The following is a 19,221-nucleotide window of genomic DNA, read 5'->3' on the forward strand; positions in this document are numbered from 1 at the left end:
AAATTTCTAATGGTCGTAACATTCCAGGACTTTATGTGTTTCGACAGAGTGGACTAGTCTGGCCTAGGATCGGTTTCATGTATAATTTTAAGAGAAAAAAAACAAAGCCAAAAAATGTCACATAATTACGTCTCTGTTGAAAGAGCCTTTTGTGTGCGTGCAATGTGTATCGAATACTTCGAGATGTAATTGTCCGGAAAAATATGCACATGTAGCGTGTCTTATTAATCGTAAACTATTAAGATTAGCTGTGACTATATTAGCTGTGACTTTATTTTTTAATCGTATTACAAGTAAGTTTTACTATGTCTCTTTTTATTTAAGTATACTCTCTCAGTTATTAGATTATATATATACAGAGAGATGTGATCGAGTGGATCTGTCTTCGTCAGAACAAAAAAAGGTTGACCTCTATCTCGAGAAGTCCTCTATTTTTTATAAGCGCTATATACTTGTCATACATTTACTTCCATCTCGACAAACTATCTCCTGTAAGCATTGCGTATACTTCCGTATCTGTCTATTTACATTTAAACTGTCTTCCTTTTTGTTTTTGAGTAGATACATATATGTAGGACCGTACGTAAGGTGTACGAATACTATCACAATCTCTTCATCCGCAAAATAACAATGAATTGTTATACTCGCTGATACATACTATGTCAAGACTGGATTTTATTCATTTCAAAAAATATCGCCAATTTGTATAAGTTATGCGAACCAATACGAATAGATTTATAACTTTATTAGTACATAACGTACCAGGTTTAGACATAAAAAGGGTGGTTTATGTGTAATATATATATATATATAAAAGAAAGATTTATCATGCACACCACCAAGATATACAGAAACTAAATATTCGTGTACATCGGCATGATGTGTAATAACGTATTGAATTGTTTCCAAAGTTCGTAGCGTTTTATACTTGTTGGCATTACCGTAAATCACTACATGTCCGAGATGTGTACGCGAGACATCGCACAGATACTGAAATCACGGTGTGCATGAACATTTACAGAAGTTAAATTAAGTAAGCCGGTGCGATGAGCCTTTGAATTTTATTAAACAAAAAAACGTTACGTACTTTCCAAACAACTCGTATATTTATATCACAATCTCAGACCCTTGTATAAAACCGTACTCGACGACGAGCTTAAACTATATATATTAACACAATAATATATATATACATATATATATATATATATATTTCTTGAAGTATTTATCAAAAAATAAACTTTATGAGACCGTATTTAATTTTGTTACTCGTATGTATTCATTTCTAAAATATAGTCTTAGGCACGGACTACTCTAGACTTGTAGATTGATGTTAAAAGAATCAACGATGTAATCACAATAAACTCATTGCGTGTGGTCGGACTTCAAAAATTTTTTTTTTTTATTTGTTTATGTGATGACGTAGTATTGGGATTCGCATTTAATAAGGATCAGCATTAACAGGAGAGAATTAAAAAAGTACACACGTGATGTACATAATGTGTATGTCTTTTTATTTTCGTGTTTCATTTACTTGTATTCTCATCGTACAATGTTTTTTTTTTGTCGGCTGGTACATTCTCTAGAATATTGCCGTAGCGCTCTTCTTTAAACCTCGGCGCGCTTACTCGCGTGTGTTTTTGGTGGTGCGTAGTAATTTCCGTCGCGCAAGGATGTTTTCGTTCTTCCTCTCACATGTAGTAAAAAAGAGAATGAAAAAACGTGAATGTTGCTTTCCACCATTCGCAGACTAGAAAACCGTCAGAGCACCGAGAACAGCACTCGCGAATCTTGATAGTTCCGTGAGGATTGCAAAACGAACAATTTAAACGTTGTCGTCGAACGAATCTCTCTCGTTTTAAACAGCGACGACTTTTATCTCTTCTATCTCTCTCTCTCTCTCTTTCTCTCTCTTTCCTTGTTATCTCATTTAATAGACAATCACGACGAATTTGCAGGGAGATTAGCACTAGAGCATTACTAAGTGTGTGAGAATGCGCGTGACTATGCGTCATCGGTTAAACGAATACACTAGCGATTGCGACGAAACAAAAAAAAAAACAAAAAAAAAAAAAAGGGAAAAAACTAAGAATCTCGCGAATATACCGCCTCGAGAACTTCTTTCCCGAATTTTCAAAATTACGCACTAAGAACAAAGAAAAAGGAACAAGTGAACGGAACTAAAAAAAAAAAAAACAAAAAAAATACTGTAAAATACAACGCGTATGGTACGACAAAAGTTGCTCTCGCGTAGCCTCTTAATTTATTCTCACTGATCACACTCTCATTTATCGTCTTTAGTTGAATACTGTATTTTGTTTTTGCTTCTAACGGATCGTAGAAGTTAATACTGAAAACACAAAATAATAGCATACTTAACAAATGAAGTGTAGAGAAGTAAAATCGATATAAAATAACACAGTTAACTTTCCTTCTTCCGGTTTTTGTATCCTTTTAAAAAACAAAAAAAAAGTTTATTTATGTAAGAACAAGAGCAACTTATATCGTACTTGACACAGTGCTAATTATAATATTAATACATATATATATATATAAAGATGGGAAACGCGGAAATAGCTGGTAATAGCTCGATGTCGCCGGCGCTAGATCGTTGTCGAACGTTTTTTCCTCCAGCGACTTTTTTTTTTTTGTATTCCTAGAATAAAATTCTCACGCCGTAGACAGAGCCTCCAGCGTGTGACCGCCACGTAATGCAGTGGCGTCGAACGGGGCTACGATGAAGGGTTAAACGAATATGTGTGTTGGTGTTGAGAGGGGGGTAAAGGGACGAAAGGGCGGGTTTAGAGGCTGGCCTCGAGCTTGATGATTTCGGCGATGCCGTCGTTCATCTCCTTCACAGCCTGGTACTCGGTAAGGCCGAGACGACGCTTGTTGGAAATGTCGTAGATACCACCCTCGGCCTCGGTATGCTCGCCGCGGGTGCCGCGCACCTGCAGATTGTATTTGGCCGCGACTTCCTCGAGCTTTTCCTTGTTCGACGCCAGTTTCGGCACCTTGATGTGCACGGACGCGCGCACCGTTGTGCCCAGATTCGTCGGGCAGAACGTCAGGAATCCGAAGCGATCGTTGTGCGAGAAAGGCAACCTCTTCTCGATTTCGTTAACCGCCGTCACCAAACGTCGGTATACCTGCGCACACACACAACACGCAAGAGAAATTTAATTATTACATGTTAACTCATCGTACGATTAAGTTAACGCGTTTATTTCTAAATAAATTACCTGTCCTAGATCACCTCCCATCTGCATAGAGATGATACGGAGATGGTCCTCTTCGTTGCACCAAACCAAGAAGGTCTTGGCATCGTTGTGAAAGATGCCGCGTCCGGTCGGCCAGAAGCGGCAGGCGTTCGCCGCCTGAAGAAAACGATCACCCTCCTTGAAGAGGAAGTGATCGTCAATCAGCTTCTGCTGCACTTCCTTGCTCATGCCGGTGAGAGGGTAGAAAGTACCCTTCAATTCGCCGCCGAGACCTGAGAGTGTGCTGGACACTTTCTCTTCCATCTCCTTGTATTGAGCCTCAGTCAGGCAAGGATTGAACGGATATCCGTCCAGGGAGCGACCGCATCGCACGCGAGTTGACACAATGTACTCACCCTGCATGAAAACAAATCTATATCACTGCCGACATCACCGCCAAAAACTTGCATTTTCGTTGCAACTTTTGCAAATATAAAAAATGAGACGAAAAAAATTAACGATATCGATTCTTGACGGTGAACTCACCGTCGGATCGAGATTGCCAAAGGAGTCGACATCGCCGAAGTCCTTGGGCGGGTGCTTGTCGCTCGCTTTGAAACCGCCGTGATAATCGTCGATGATGGGATCGAACAGCTCGCCGAAGACGGTGTACGCCTCGGCATCGGGCGCGTAGATACCCACGCCGGAATCGTGATTCTCCAAACCCGACTGGATGACATCCAGAAGAGTGGAGCCGAACGAGGTCTTCCTGGTCTTGAGTTGATCGAAGACCTCTTTCGTCAAGTGTTTCTTCAGCAACGATTTGCTGTCAGACGCCGCCAGCTTGGCGTAGCCGGTCTCCAGCTTGTCCAGAACCGCTGCGTCCACCATATTGTTGCTTTTTTTGCTGTAACAAAATTATCAAACGATTATGCAAACATAGGTTTTAAAATGTAAAAATAACAAAACAAATTACAGATCTTGTAATTGCAATTATTCAACGATGCTTCGAGTCGCTTCGTTTAGAAATTTGAATCTTCCGAGATCGATTTTTTTTTTTTTTTTTTTTAAAGTGATGTTTCCTTACAAATTATCTTCAATTAATAAATTTTTTTCCTGTAATCGCAGGTTTTTTTTATCATGTGCGGAGAGAGTACATCGAAGTTGTTTTGACGAGTCAAAAGTTTCAAAACGAGATAACAACGAATGCAATAAAGCCAGACAGCCAGTCGCATTCTTGCTACCCCATGTAACTCTCCAATTGCAAGTGCAGATTATTTCAACATCTGTCGTTGTCTCGATCGAAATAGTTGGTTTTCCCCGATCCGATTAAATCGGATCACAACTGTGACTCATCTGTGATGACGCGTATCTGATTTTATTCTTTCCGTCGATGCAACATCGGTTTTTTTTTTTTTTTTTTTTTTTTGTTTCATTAGATCTCTTATATTTTTGATCATCTTACGGTTATTATTATTATTTTTTAGTGCAATATGTGTGCTTTGTTCTTGGTGCACTTGTTTCCCGCAGACTCTAGGATGCACTGAATGATAAACAAATCCTCTCTCTCTGAAAGTTTCACGGAAATTGCAAAATGCAATTTACAGTTTGTTCGAGGATTAAATTAGTTCGCTTTTTTCGCGAGTTTTAAAAGAGATTAACGTTGCGACATTAAATGCAATATCTTTCTTAAGAAAAAAAAAACAAAAAAAAAAAAAAAACAAAACTCGTTCGCAAGAAGAAAAACTACTCTCGAGCACTTCGCGAAATTGTTTACGTTGCAAATGCAAATTAACACACGTGTGTGTAATAAACTCGGTAACAAACTCGCGCTTGTTTCTCGAGTGTAAAATCCTGAAAACGCGCGGAGTGCATCCTGAAGTCGAGGGCCGAATGAGCATACGTACTCGTCGTCGTCGTCGACGTTGTCGGTCTGTTGGACGACGTTTTGTTGCTCGTCCGTCGACTCGCATATACCCAGCGACGAGCATATGCCGCCCATCGCTGCTGCTCGTCGGGACGCAAATTACGCGCCGATCGTCGATTCGAACGAGAAGAGACGAGTTTAGATAGAGCTTATGCGATCAATCCTCTTACGCGCGACACACATGCGGAGCACACGACGTCGCAAACGTTTTAAACCATTGCTACGTGGACGTCGTCGCGCGAAGACGTTCGCAGAGACCCCGTCGCAAACCCAGACCTGGCAAAGGTCGTTATGAAATTATAAAAAAAAAAAAAAGAGGCTCGGAAACAGTCGCTGACCCGCTAAAAAATCCGCGACATCCCGGAGCCACTTAGATTCTTATCAGATATCCGTGTTATATAATTGTACATTTAAAGAGCTACAATTTTTTAAATATAAATTTACATTAAAAAGTGTAATATAATACTTTTAAGAATTGTATTTTTTTAGGAACGTTTTGTGAGGAACGTGTACATTACACGTGTAACACAGAGTTTTAGATATCAGTTTACGTTGAAAAAAAAAATGAAATAAAAATATATTATACACATGTAAATTGTATGCGGAGTTGAGATATTGTATGCGGAGTTGAGATATTGTATGCGGAAGAGGAAGATGTGATGGAAAAGGACAGGACGACGAGGAGACGATTACAGGCGAAACAAAGAAGGCGGATTCTTTCTCGTCTCTCCGGAGACTCTCACGGATACGTACTCGTCACCCGACGTTGTATCCTTCGAAGCACATCCGCCCATGTCGCTGGCGACGACGAGGAGACTATGACGACAAAAGACGACGCCCCTGATGAGCGTGAGACGAACGGAAGGCAAAGAGAGAAAAAGAAAAAGAGAGAGAGAGAGAAAGAGAGAGAGAGAGAGAGCGCGCGTGATCGAACGAGATAAAAACACACCAAGTCTCACTACTGATGATCTCCGATTGTAAACGCGCAAAATCAGTCTTTCGCGACCGAGTGCGCTCCCAGACGCACGCACAAAACGTGTGAGAAGGAGACCGGAGGAACGCGGGTGTGGACGGAGTCCTCGTGGCCTTCGACGAATGTCCGTTCCTCTTTCCTTTCGTCGCTTCCGGTCGTGTTTCCTCTCTCTCCCTTCCCGGGATCGGTGAGAGATCAAATGCCCAGCGAATCCTGGTGGATTGTTCCCGAAAACAACACAGGCTCGCGATAGGGTCAAAGGTCACGACACGACGGATCTTTCTCTCTCTCTTTCTATTTACTGCCCTCGTGCGTTTCGTACCCTCCTCCCTCGACGCGCGTGTCTGCCCTTCCGGCTCGTTTCTGCCGCCGCCGCCGCCGCTGCTGCCGCTGCTGCTGAACGACTGTTGCTGCTGCCGCTCTTCCGGCTCCCGCGTGTCTGTCTCTCTCTCTCTCTCTCTCTCTCTTTCTCTCTCCTCACCGTACGGAGTGCTCTATTAATGTGTGATGCACGATGGTGCTCGCGTTAGTTTCTCGCGTTAATCTCCCCGTGTGTTATACAGCGCGTGAACGCAACTCACGACGCACGTTCGCACACACCGGCGGCTGACCGTTTTTCCCTCCTCCCCCAGGAACGAGCACGACATCTTTCGACAACGATTGCTTTTGAGAGAAAGAAGAACTGACTTTTTTAATTATCTCGATCGCGCGCACGTAATATACGAATTTTGCGCATTCGACAAAAATTGAACAAACACGTAAAGCTGCGAAAAACAAAGAAATTTGTCTCTTTTTTTTATTAACTGCTCACAACAAATTCTTTAAAAAACGGATTGCTTTGTAAAATGCGCGTGAGAAAATGTGAGAAGAAAAAAATGAAGATTGCACAAGAGCGCTTCATATTTCTCGCTTTTCAAAGTAATGTTTTATTAATTCGAACTTAGCAACACTGAACGATTATTATTCGATAAATGTCGATAGATCGAGAGGAATAAAAAAAAAAAAAAAAAAAGATTAATTGCAAATATTAAAAAAATTATTTTACGTTGAAACTTTATTACGTCGAAATAAACTTGGTTCGCGGCAATAATCGACTCTCTCATCGATCAATTAAAATTTATTTCGCGCTGTAATTTGACGACCAGCGTAATTAAGACTTTGAAACACGACGAGAGAACGTTTCATTCGGAATGTCGAGTTGTCGCGCCGAGTCGTCACCACACTCGAGAAGTAAGAGGAGTTTCAACAAATTCTGACATTCCTCTTGACACATGTCACTTTCTTGAGGAGCGAACGTCATTTCTCTATACCACGCGAATGATTTACAAGCAAACGAAAAAAAGAATCAGCACAACAACAAACAAGCCGAACGCGGATTTCGCTCGAAAATTTTTTGCCGCAAAAGCACGCGTTCGACCTTCGAAATCAAGAGAGATAATCGTAATCCCAGAGAGATCGGGCGAAAATTTTGCAACCGGCGCCGCGCCGGGGAGGGAGGNNNAAAAAANNAAAAAAAAAAAAAAAACGGTCTCGTGGCCGCTTTTTTCGCGGGGCGAACGACGTCGGGGAGAACGAAACAGAAACGGAAGCACCATCACTACCACCTCTGCTTGAAATTAAATTTCCTCGACGACAAATCGGTTCTCCGGGCGATCTTCCTCCCCCGTGAGATTTTCGCCGGGCGCGGCCTTCAAGCACTTGTCTCTCACAACTCAATGATACGAAACACACATGTATTGCGCGTGCAGTACGCGACGGCTGTGTTCCGGCTACCGAGAGGAAATCGCGGGGGTGTAGTACGTATGTGCGTGTGCGCGTATTATACGGTACGGTATATGATACGTGTATGTGTGTTACGTGTGTGTGTGTGTGTGTGTGTGTACGCGCGTGCGGAACTAACCGGCTAATTTGTGCTAATATATATATATATATATATATGTATATATATGTATATATATTGAACTTTCTCCGGAATGGTGACGAGAATTTTGGTTAGGTGTGTGGTGTGATGTGAACACTACAGTCTCTACGCTATCACTAAGCAGGAGGCATTCTGCGTGCCCGCGATCTCCTCTCTCTCTCTCTCCCGGATCGCGCTCTCTCCCTTCAGCTCGTTATCTCCGTTCCTCCCGGCACGCGTCTAGCTAGCTGCCTCGCTCGCACGCTCCCGCGCGCCCGTTCCCGAGCTTCCTACTCTCTTCAGGGTGGGGCACACGGCCGTTCGTCCAGCGGCACAGAAGGATACCCGGTCGATAGCACGCACCTACACCCACATCGGTCGCCCGAGAGCGGGGTAACTTCCACGCACACGCACGCACGCGTGCGTGCGTGCGTGCGTGCGTGCGCTGTCAGCGCCAAGACGTGCGCTCGTTTCTCCTCGCGAGAGGAGAAATTTTCGGGATCCCCGAATCCGCCTTCCGAGTTCTCCATTTATCCCCCCGGTAGCATTAATAATGTACTACACGAGCGTCAAGTCCTGGCACTTGTAAAGTCACTGATCCCGTGACAAGTTTTGGAAGAAAGGGTGAAAGGAAGCGGAATCTCGTCTCTGTGTGATTGACGCGTGTAATTAATGTTATTTGCCACTTCCGATTCGTCTTGACGAGCGATACGACAATTCGTGTCGCTGAGTTTAACTTTTCAACTAGTTTTATAAACCAAACTAATGGTTTGTAGTGATAAACAAAAGGTACGTCATATATAGAGGAGTGATGAAAGAAATAACTGAAGACGAGTGCGGAAAATAGACAAATTAAAAAAACGCAATTGAAAATCTTTCATCGTTGTTATCTCCAGCTCTCGTATATCGAGTCTCGGTCTTAATAAAATTCCTGTTCGTTGCTCGTGATTATCTCGATAATAAAAATGTCCGCGACGAAATGTCAAGCGAGACTGGTATTTCGATTGGCGATTTGAAACGCGAGGCTTATTCGAGCGCGACGAAATGTTCGCGAGAACATATTAGCGCGCGCGACCGTCGCAATCGCATTCGTAGGTATAAAATCGATAGCATCGCGTAGTGGAAAGCCATTCCGTGTCGGCGAACGTGACCGATGTGCGAGATTTGAGGACATGTATCTTTTAACAAGAGATCGAAGTACATAAATATTAATAAATTTCGCAATGATACCGACCGATGATTTATGTATTTTTTAATAATAGTTTCTTTCATATTGTCGTACTGTTATATATAAATTTTCACCGATATTTGTAGGTTCCGAATTTGCATTTTACATCGAAAGTTTTGTTCAAAATGTACGGAGGGGTTCTTCGCGTCTAAGATTTACGCAAATGAGTCCACGTGAAGAAACCGTGTCCTAATACTGTCTATATCGTAATTCGGAAAGATGCTTGCCGATTGTAATGCAAATACATTCGCGACACTCCGACGAACGGGTGGGTAATAAAATGGCCGATTACCAACCGGATAGGCGGCGATGGAGGTGTGACGTATCGTAAGATATCATTTCGTCCAATCAGCTGTGCATAAGCGAGTATGCACATCGCCGAGTTTAATACACGCTCGGAACACGAAAACACTTTTATACAGACGTCATTTCTGTATTATTATCGTTTTATAACAATCTTGTTGTTTGTCAGAAAAAACGACAGATTTCAGATTCATCGCTTTCTAAATTACAGAAACGGATAGTTTTTTTTTTTTTTATTTTTTTTTTATTTTAACGAGAAGAAAAATGAATGCAAAGTATGAAAAAAACTTTGTAGATGAAAGCTTTTTCTGTCAATTACTTAACTATTGGAGAAATTAAAAAGAAACGTTTTTTTTTTTTTTTTTTTTCATATATCCGTCAAATTGACGGATGTGGTAAGACCCGCGAGTATACATTGAACACAATCTGGTTGTTTTTTGGAGAAAGCGGAGCTCGTTAATTTTTTAAATTTGTCGGCGACTACTGTGTGCGACTCCGATCTTTATTTATTTGTTAGAAAACAAATGTTCTACAACAATTGAAATACTGATGTGTACCGAATTGAAAATCGAGAGCGCGAGTTTACGATTCCGAACAGACAACCCTCCCCTTTTCAAACCGCACGAAATTGTCTCCGAAGATAACTCGCGTGTGTATTATTTTTAACTGCCAGCCCTTGAACTTAAATTTAAACCCGTTCTCTCCGTCAGTTTGCACAACCGCGTGTTATTCTTCGGAATTATAATCGTCGTACAGTAGAGAGGACCGGAAGCAAGAGACGGCAATCACAAAAGACTCGTTACTGCGCCTCGCGTCCACCACTTCACTGCCTCTCTCTGCCTCTTCAACCTCACGGGGGAGAACGTTCAAAAGACTCGCTGGGGAGGATGAAAGGGCAGCCAAAAGTGTCGTCGTCGTCGTCGTCGTCGTCGGTGCAAAGAAAGCGACCGCTTTGCGATATGCAACTTTCTTGACACATTACTCACGATCCTTGTCTGCGTACGTTAAAACGCGACGTTGCTTCAGGCGAATTTTTTCTTAAATTAGAGACGATTACATTTCAATGTTATAAATTTTTACATTCGTTCGGAATCGCAAGATGTTCGGAAGATAAGAATGTCATAAAAAAAAAAAAAAAAAAAACACAACTCGTCGCTTTTAATCTTGTTGTTCGGAAAGAGAAACGATATAAAATTCTCGGGTCTCTCACGACAACGAGCGATTGCAATCGCCACGTTTCGAGATCGTATTTCGCGAATATCTTTTGATACAAATTATCGCGACACCGAGGGGGGTAATTCTCGACGGCATTGAGACGATAACACTCGTGTATGCGCATTTGTGACGATTGCGCGATAATAATGACGAACATCGAGGGTGACGATGAGAGACAATCTTGCTGTTTCAATTGAATTTTTGTTTATTTTACACCGTGTGTGTGTGTGTGTGTGCAAAATGATTTATTTCATTTCCCAAAAGCAAAGAGTCAATATTTGAACCAAAGCGCGCGCGCGCGCGTGATGACGTCTCGAGCGCGCTGCAATTGAATATTATTTCAATGCAGCGTTTCGTGTTTGCCGTTTAATTATCTCTTTATAAAATCTGGTTAGATAACTTTTGCGATAAGAACGTGTTTTCGGAAAATCCCCAAACTTTACCAAATATCGTCTTCTCTTCTCGAAGAAGGTTCTCATTGGCTCTTATTTCTTTTTTTTTTTTCGTTTTTACAATTCTCTTTTGTCAAATTTGTATATTTTTGAGATTTACACGTTGTTCCAAATTTTTTATATCACTAGTTTTTAATTTTGCTTCGAATATTTTTAATTATTTCTTAAACAAAACTACAGTAAAATATTCAAGAGCTATATTGCGCAATTCAAACAGATACATCGAAATTTCGTAATTTCAGCAAATACAAAGAAAAAAACAACTCAATATTGGTTTGTCGCTCGTTGATTATTGCACATTAAACTTCGAACGAGCAACAAAAGCATGACGATACTGATAAACGCCACGACTTCTCCGAGCGAGATTGTACACTCCTTGCTGCACACTGATAACGAGATTGATAAAATCAACGCACGGCAACATATTATTACGGCTAAATTTGAAACCGGCAAACAAGCTGATGCAATCGATCGTTATTACTCGCACTGGGATGGAAATATCGCGAGAGAGACTTGCATGATGATCACACACACACACAACACGATGTTTGCACAGAATATTACACGCGAATACAAATTGTCATGGTGATAATTTGGAAATATCGATCCGCGTTCACTCGTGATACATGTGTTGTGCAAAACTCCAAACAACTAAAACAATAGTTGCGGTAATCGCTTTAATCAGTTTTCAAAACAATAATTCTGGCATCACAATATTAATCTTCTACTGATCAAGTTTCAATTTACTTGTATAATATAAATTTAAATAATAAATAATAATTTAAATAAAATGATTAAATTAAATCATAATTTAACAATATAATTTAAATAATAAATTCAAACGCACACGTAATGCAGATTTTAAACTTAATTGTTTTTCCTCAAAAAATTGTAATTTTTCGTATTTTTCTAACGTTTTTTTTTTGTAGAAGAAAGTAAAACTGTGTGTTATTTTGCATGATATTTTATTATATAATATGCTGTTCGCGAGACGTGATGTGACGACGACGACGAGTCCGATCGCCGGATGCGAGCGTTTCAGGCCAGTTCCGTTTAATTCCACGAAGGAATGGAGCTGAATTATTGTGGATTCTCCGAGTGAGGGCACGTTCGCCCGCGCTTCCGCGAGCCTTCGCGACGGGAGCGGCGTAGAACGCCGTAAAATTTATATGTCGGCGGAACGTGCGCGAAATTAACGCGCCGCCAATTCAAGATATTTTGCATAATCCGCGCTCGCTCCGTACTCTACTGTCTATTTCGAAGTAACTGCGGTACGCGAGTAAGAAACGCAAGTAAGAGTAAGAAACGCAAAAAGCGAAACAACTACATCATCTTAAATAATAGAATGACGTGGCGATCATCTGTAACGCGTAACTCTATTTCTCTCTCGATTTTCTCACATTTCTCGAAACATTTTTTCTCCTTTAAATATTAAAATTGTTGTCAAAATACATCGAACAAAACTTTTGCGTAGAAACGAAAAACTAAATCGAAACGGATTAATTCGGCGAAAAAAATGCAGAATGTCTTGCTAGAAAAAAAAAAAAAAAAAAAAAAGAGAAAAACGCACATTTATTTTTAAAATGTCCGGGAAAAAGAAGCTATCGCTCCATCGGCTTGTTTTTATTTTTAGAGTCCCACCTTCGCAAGATTATACTCTCACATGCTCGTTATGCAATAAACGCTCTTACGAACGGGAGGCACACTCTTCTCAAGGTCTCGTGCGGGAAAAGAGAGGACAGAAATCGGTGCTTTGAGGAGAAACGAGAATCGGGGGGGAGAGATGCGTCCTCCGACACTTGTCGCTGCGATTATGTGAGAGCGAGCGAAAAAAATTAATTGCGCGATCAATACGAGAAAAGTCGCCTAAAGTCGGGCTTTGGCGATTGCGACGCCGCTATATAACTCGATTTTCCTTCCCCCGCGACTGCAGGACAAAGTGTACACGCGAGTGAACACGCAAGCTCTTCATTTGTATCGCATTCGGAGAATCAGATATTTTCCAGGAAAAAAATCGACTGCAAAAATATATATATATATATATATAATTAAAAAAAAAATCTAAATTCAAACAAATTATTACTTTTTATTCTTGTCACGTGTCGTATCTTTCTTAGAAAATTGCGACGCTAAAATTTAAAATAAATTTTCAAACATTTTTCGCTCACCAATTTGCGATCGAGATGCGACAAGTTTGCTTTTCGAAAGAGCACGGAAAAGAGAGTCCTCTCTCTGGGGAAAGACTTGAGAATCCTGCGAGAGAGAGACGTGCATCTATTTATTGATCCATGCACTCGCGGTTCTCTGCAACTCGCGCTATCTGTCGACCGCTCGTCGCAGCTCGCGCGAGAGAGTGGATTGAATATCCGTCGCGACTCGTCGGATAAACGCACCCTATACTCGATCCTTCCTATAATCGATATAAACTTTCAGAACCACATGTTTTCAGTTGAATTAGAAAAATACACATATATACAATTTTGCATATTGTAATGTATGTTTTTTTTTCAAACAGTGTGGTTCCTGTGATTAAACAAGAAAAATCTCTGCTTTAAAATTTTTTATTCAAATTGCTCTTTTTTTCTTCTTCTGTATAAAACGTTAAATTATTTATTTATTACGGTTTTTAATTCGACATTTCGCGCGTGACACACGGCGATGAATGCGAGTCTTACGACTCGACATTTAAAACGACGTCGAGACAATAACGAGAGAAGACGCTGGCAGAGGCGAGGTACAAATTATTATGCAATATGAAAACCGCGCTAGCACTCTAAATCCGGTACATGTACACACGAAGATATAAATTGAGATCGTAAACAACACACGGACTTCTCTAAGCTTACCGCGAATAAAACATTTATTTCTAGACAAAAACCGCGTCGACTCGTGCTTTGAATGAAACTGATTTTCTACAACAATTTGCATAAACATCTGGCATTANAAAAAAAAAAAAAAAAAAAAAAAANAAAAAAANAAAATGCGATAAAAGAAAGAAAAACCGCGCAACTGTCTTTCTTCAAGATCAATTTTCGTCTGACTGCAAATTTACATCTCGAATAAAACTCCTGATTTTATTTTTTCTTTTTATTTATTTTTTTTTTTAGATTAAAATCCGTCGCGCGAATCAACAGATTATCGAATGGGTTGCGGATTCTATTGTAAAACGATAATGTCAAGGTCACACTTTGTGCGTAAAGCTAGAGACGAAATGAACCGTTATAAATTATTCGGGGACTTTATAGACCGACAATTTTACACAGTCGCCAAGTTTCCCGAGAAGTCTCTCCTTGCGGCTCGATATTTTTAACAAAATACCGTAAGATGTGAAAGTAAAAATTGTTAGCAAAGATTAAAAACTCGTTAATTTTCTACTTAGAATTTTATTTAAATCGCAATATCAATGCGCGAAATAATTAAATGATAAATGATAGATAAAAATGATATAACTGAAAAAATTACTAAATCGAAATTACAGAGACTCTCTATAAATTTGTTCCTACGCCACAAATCGTCTAATCAGTTGTGTCTTATTTAATTACCACAGATGTGCATAAGCACATATAATCTCGTATTAATAATTAATTCCTCTTTTGCAATTACAAACGCCGTAAACAGGTGAGTCTGTAATTGCCGATCTGACTTGTTGATATGCATTATATGCACCGTCGCTGATAATAACGTGCGTGCGTTAATCGCGCCCAATTTTCCGGGTCGGAACAACATAATCTCGACAGGTGTTTGCCCCTTAAGTGTTTGATCTTATCGCACACACGTTACATCAACGAAATGCAAATTATTTTAATCGAAAAATATTAATTTTGTAATGCAAAATATATAGAATTCTTGTAAGTTCGTTCGCTCGTCCCGAACACGTTGACCTCCTGAATTGAAAATAAACGCGAAAAATGGTACTTTTATCGACGTAGAATTTTTTTTATCTGACAATATTAAAAAAAAAAAATTTCCAGGAAAAACGCTATCAAACGTCTGGAAATCTCTCGAGTACGCGTAATCGTATCGCTCGTGACGGAAAACAACCTATCAGAAATGTGCTATCGATAACGATCTCAAACACGATGATATTTTTTTAACGTCCGGCTGCGTCACGGGTCAATCATCAGTGTCCGATTGTGAAGAGGAAACTGAAGTGAGGAAGAAGAATTGAATTTGAAAATGTGTGTAAGAAAAAAGTGGCGTTAAATTTTATACATGATGAATCGTATTACTCACACACCGATTAGAAGAATTTCTCCTCTTTTTTTCACACTATTCGAAGCACCGGTGTATGCACGTCACACCGTCAGGTATAAATGTCAGTAATGTGGGAGGCAAAGCGTATCTGGCCTCAAAGAAACACGTCGAGAAACACGTCATTCGATAATGCGCCTGCCTCGAGACTCGAGTTAACACGTGGCGCACGCAGGAGGTAGAGAGTGTTACAGGAAAGTAGACGGGAACAATGAGAACTGTAACATGTTTTTTTGCGTCATTATAAACAAACAAACAAACAAACAAACAAACAAACAAAAAAAACGATTGAGATTTAACAGCGTGTTTATGTAAAACTTCATGTAAAAATATCACTTCAAAGTCCATCAATATCACACATTTCTGATAATATCGATTTTGTATTAACGTTGAGAATCGAAGTAAAAACTATGTGCACAGTTTTAATTTTGAAATTATTTTCGATAGAATTTTAAGTGTTTAATCTCGTGTGAAAAAACTTGTTTGCAACACACACTGATTGAAGTTCAGAAAAAATTTCAAAATACAACAAAAAAAAAAAAAAAGAGAGGAAACGGGTTTAATTGGGTCTGTCATTGATTGCAATTGCTTCGTTATTTTCTGTCGTTACGCACTTAAGCATAGCTGTATCAGTAACAATGCATTGTGCAGTCAAATAGGCATTCACAATAGAGTTTCATGTGTCGTGTATCGTCGTAAAGTCTCGTCTAGAGTTACCTACCGAAGGAACGTGTTTCCGATCAATGCGCAAGATCGATCCATCCGTAATGTTGCGAGCTGTCGTAAAACTTTTAACATTTACGTAAGATTAAAAGATAGTTTTTTTTTTCTCACAAATGACTTAAATACAAGTTTTGTTAAATTGTGATGCAATTGATTTCAAAAATTTCCAAATCCTTTCGTGTACATACGATTTTGGTAAATTTTTGAAACACCCTGTACAAAAACAGCTACGAGCCTCATCGAGAGTGTAGAGCGAGGAACAATCGCTCACACAAACTCTTACGTAATCACGTCGCGGAGTCGTTTGTGCACAGATCGGACATGCGTTTCATCTGTCAATGTACTTTCGAGCGGAAATTTGCAGCAACGCGCCTAACAATTTGCATGTTCGATCAGCGTGCCGAATAATAATCTCGTTCGACGTCGAACAATGAGACGAGATGATATCGATCATCGCCCGGAAGTGGGAGGCGTCTCGATAGGAAGAAACATTTTGAAAGAGGAGTGGACTGTAAAATTTTATATGTATATATATATATATATATATATATATATATATATACACACACACATACGAAGGAAAACAGATTTTTTTCATCTTTAAAAACAGCATCAGCGCGTTATATAAATTAATACAAAAAAAAAATATAATACAACATGCATTATACCGCGATACACTTTTTCAATCGCAAATGAGTGACACGTAACGTTATTCAACGTGTTTAGTCAACAATGATTGTGTATTGCCCTCGTGTAAATGTTTGCGCACAGCATATTGCGCGAGCAAGTCTCGCTAATTCATAATATTAGCCGTGATGGGTCGGCGAGCCATCGAGTTAACTCACCAAACGTCGCGTCGTAAAACGAGGCTTTGCCTCCGACTAAAAAGCATCAAGTGGAACAAACATTTTTCAGATCGAAAAATATCAATAACAAAATAATGAGATGATATAAAAAGAGTGCTAGTAAAAACTATCATGTCACATCGCAATAAAAAAAAAAAAACGAAATAATCGTGTGCGTGAAAAAAGCCGAGCGAAGATATGGAAACGAATCGATGATCCGAAGAAACAATCCCGCAAAATTGTTTAAAACAGTTAGTGCGTGTGTAACGAGATTTTCTTAATTTTGAACGAATTAACGACGAGAAAAAAAAAAAGCGCCGGAAGAATAACACGAAATTTCTATCTCTCACCGTTAGCGAACCAATTATAATATATCGCAGCGCGTAAACTGTTGTTATGATTTCAAGCGTGACAATTGCGAGAGACTCTCACAGAGAGACTTTGTCATCGCCGTTAATCGTTCTGCGTGTTCATCTTTTCTCGGAACGTACCGCTCGCGGCGAACGACGCCCAGTTCCAGCGCCGCGCGATGAAGAGAGCCACTACGAGAGAGATACGATCGATCGAAAAAGAGGAAAGGAAAAAAAAAACAACGTCAATCACCGGAGGAAAACTCCGTGAACATTTCCTGATTCATTCAAGCGCCGTTACGCAATACGGGACGCTTCGCCGGATTTTGAATGTAGCTTTTTTTTTTTTTTGGTAAGGAAAAGAATCGGAGAACATCAATTTTTGCTAATATCTCGCACGCGGGATAATCTGGAAAATATCGTCATTACAAATTTGAGCAGATTTTCAAAATCGATACGTCCGACAATTTTAGAAGAATAAAAATTACGGTAGAAATAGAATTTGTGAGCGAAAAGAAGTAAAATCAGAATTGGGGAAGGTGGAAAAATTTCTTTGGGAAAGGGAATTAATTACGCAAATTGATTACACAAGTAGTTACACGTACATGACGATGATTCTGGGACATCCTGTGCGCGTCATGTTCTCCTTAATTGGCGTTCGAGAACCAGTAACGAGGATGTTGGTAAAAAAAAAACAAAAAAAAAAACACAAATAAATACAAAACTCAAAATACTCTAAGTGCAAAATTTTGTTCTCGCTTCGCTTGTTTCCGATAAAACAAGAAAAAGCACATCTCTTGATCTCCATGTCCACAATGAAGATGCATTTTGAATGTCGGACGTCGTTGAGTCTTCGTTATCTCATTTTTTTTTTACCCCTATTACGTAAACGCCTTTAGTCCTAAACTTCATCCCGTCTCGTCGTTACCAAGCGGCAACTTCAAGCCGGATCGATTTGGTCGCGATAGAAATTTCATTATGGCGATCTCCCTCTCTCTCTCTCTCATTTATTCCGAGCGAGATCGAAACCGGCAATCTTGGATATCTATTTGGATAAAATATCACAAATTAAAAAATCGTACGAAATATTTAGCTGTTGCAATGGAGAAAGAACGATCGATCGTGTGCGTCTTGCTCACGGAAAGATGCGGCGATCACACATCCTCGCCATCATCCTCCGGTGCCGGTTTCTAACCGCGCGGTAACCACGGGCATTCCCCTAACCCAAAAGAGCATCGTCGATCGAGCGCGAGCAGCACCTGTCTCTAACCGGAATCAAATGCCGGCGAGGAATCTGATACACGCGATGGAAGAAAAAAAAAACTTGTGTCTAGACGCTCGATCCGTCTGAGCAATTCAAGCTGAATCTTGCAACATCGATCGGTACAGACTGGCAAAGTAAATCTTAACAGATTATAAGAAGTAGATTTTTGTGAAAAATTCTTTATGTCACACCGTTAATCGTGACTGATATTTTTGCTTGAGACTAAATACCTGAGAGAAAATCAAGTTGATTGATCATTAGTGACAGTACGATCTCTCTCTTTTTCTCTTGAGAGAGAGAGAGAGAAAAGGATACGAATATGGATCTACGGATCACGAGTTGGCCGATTGTCATTCCTACATAATCGTGACGTAATAATTAACGGGATTACACGCAAAAATATCATTCGGTATCATCGGTGATTTTGATACGAGACTCACTCACCTGAAGGTGCACGTAAGACGACGACGAGAAGCGACGGCGAAGACGAGGGATCGGGCGATCGAGAAACGCACGTCTGAGAAAAATCCGACACACGTAGCCAAGGCGCGAGTCAGAAACGAAGTGACGCGGCGCGGCGCGGCGCGGCG

The 19,221-nt window shown here is 40.2% G+C and overlaps 2 protein-coding genes across 7 annotated transcripts in view; one reads left to right on the plus strand and one right to left on the minus strand.

Moving 5' to 3' along the window:
* LOC109854284 (phospholipid scramblase family member 5-like) overlaps positions 1-2,076 on the plus strand; it is a 15,549-nt gene extending 13,473 nt beyond the window's left edge. For all 3 annotated transcript variants that reach the window (XM_020427198.1, XM_020427197.1, XM_020427199.1), the window contains one exon: positions 28-2,076. In XM_020427198.1, coding sequence (XP_020282787.1) covers positions 28-57 — 30 coding nt within the window. In that variant the 3' untranslated portion in view covers positions 58-2,076. The remainder of the gene's footprint in view (positions 1-27) is intronic.
* On the minus strand, positions 1,498-19,203 carry LOC109854282 (arginine kinase). 4 transcript variants are annotated; one of them, XM_020427194.1, is made up of 5 exons: positions 6,077-6,455; positions 5,881-5,943; positions 3,747-4,107; positions 3,243-3,617; positions 1,498-3,149 (listed from the first exon to the last, which is right to left on the minus strand). In XM_020427194.1, the coding sequence occupies exons 2-5, from the start codon at positions 5,919-5,921 to the stop codon at positions 2,802-2,804; spliced, it is 1,125 nt and encodes a 374-aa protein (XP_020282783.1). In that variant the 5' UTR covers positions 5,922-5,943; positions 6,077-6,455; the 3' UTR covers positions 1,498-2,801. The 4 variants fall into 4 exon arrangements, with proteins under 4 accessions (XP_020282783.1, XP_020282785.1, XP_020282784.1 ...); XM_020427196.1 differs by lacking the exons at positions 5,881-5,943; positions 6,077-6,455 and adding an exon at positions 19,076-19,203; XM_020427195.1 differs by lacking the exons at positions 5,881-5,943; positions 6,077-6,455 and adding an exon at positions 13,367-13,390.
* Positions 19,204-19,221: the final 18 nt, after the last annotated feature.

Source organism: Pseudomyrmex gracilis, unplaced genomic scaffold, assembly GCF_002006095.1.
Source record: "Pseudomyrmex gracilis isolate BER0280 unplaced genomic scaffold, ASM200609v1 scaffold_62, whole genome shotgun sequence".
Taxonomy (NCBI): domain Eukaryota; kingdom Metazoa; phylum Arthropoda; class Insecta; order Hymenoptera; family Formicidae; genus Pseudomyrmex; species Pseudomyrmex gracilis.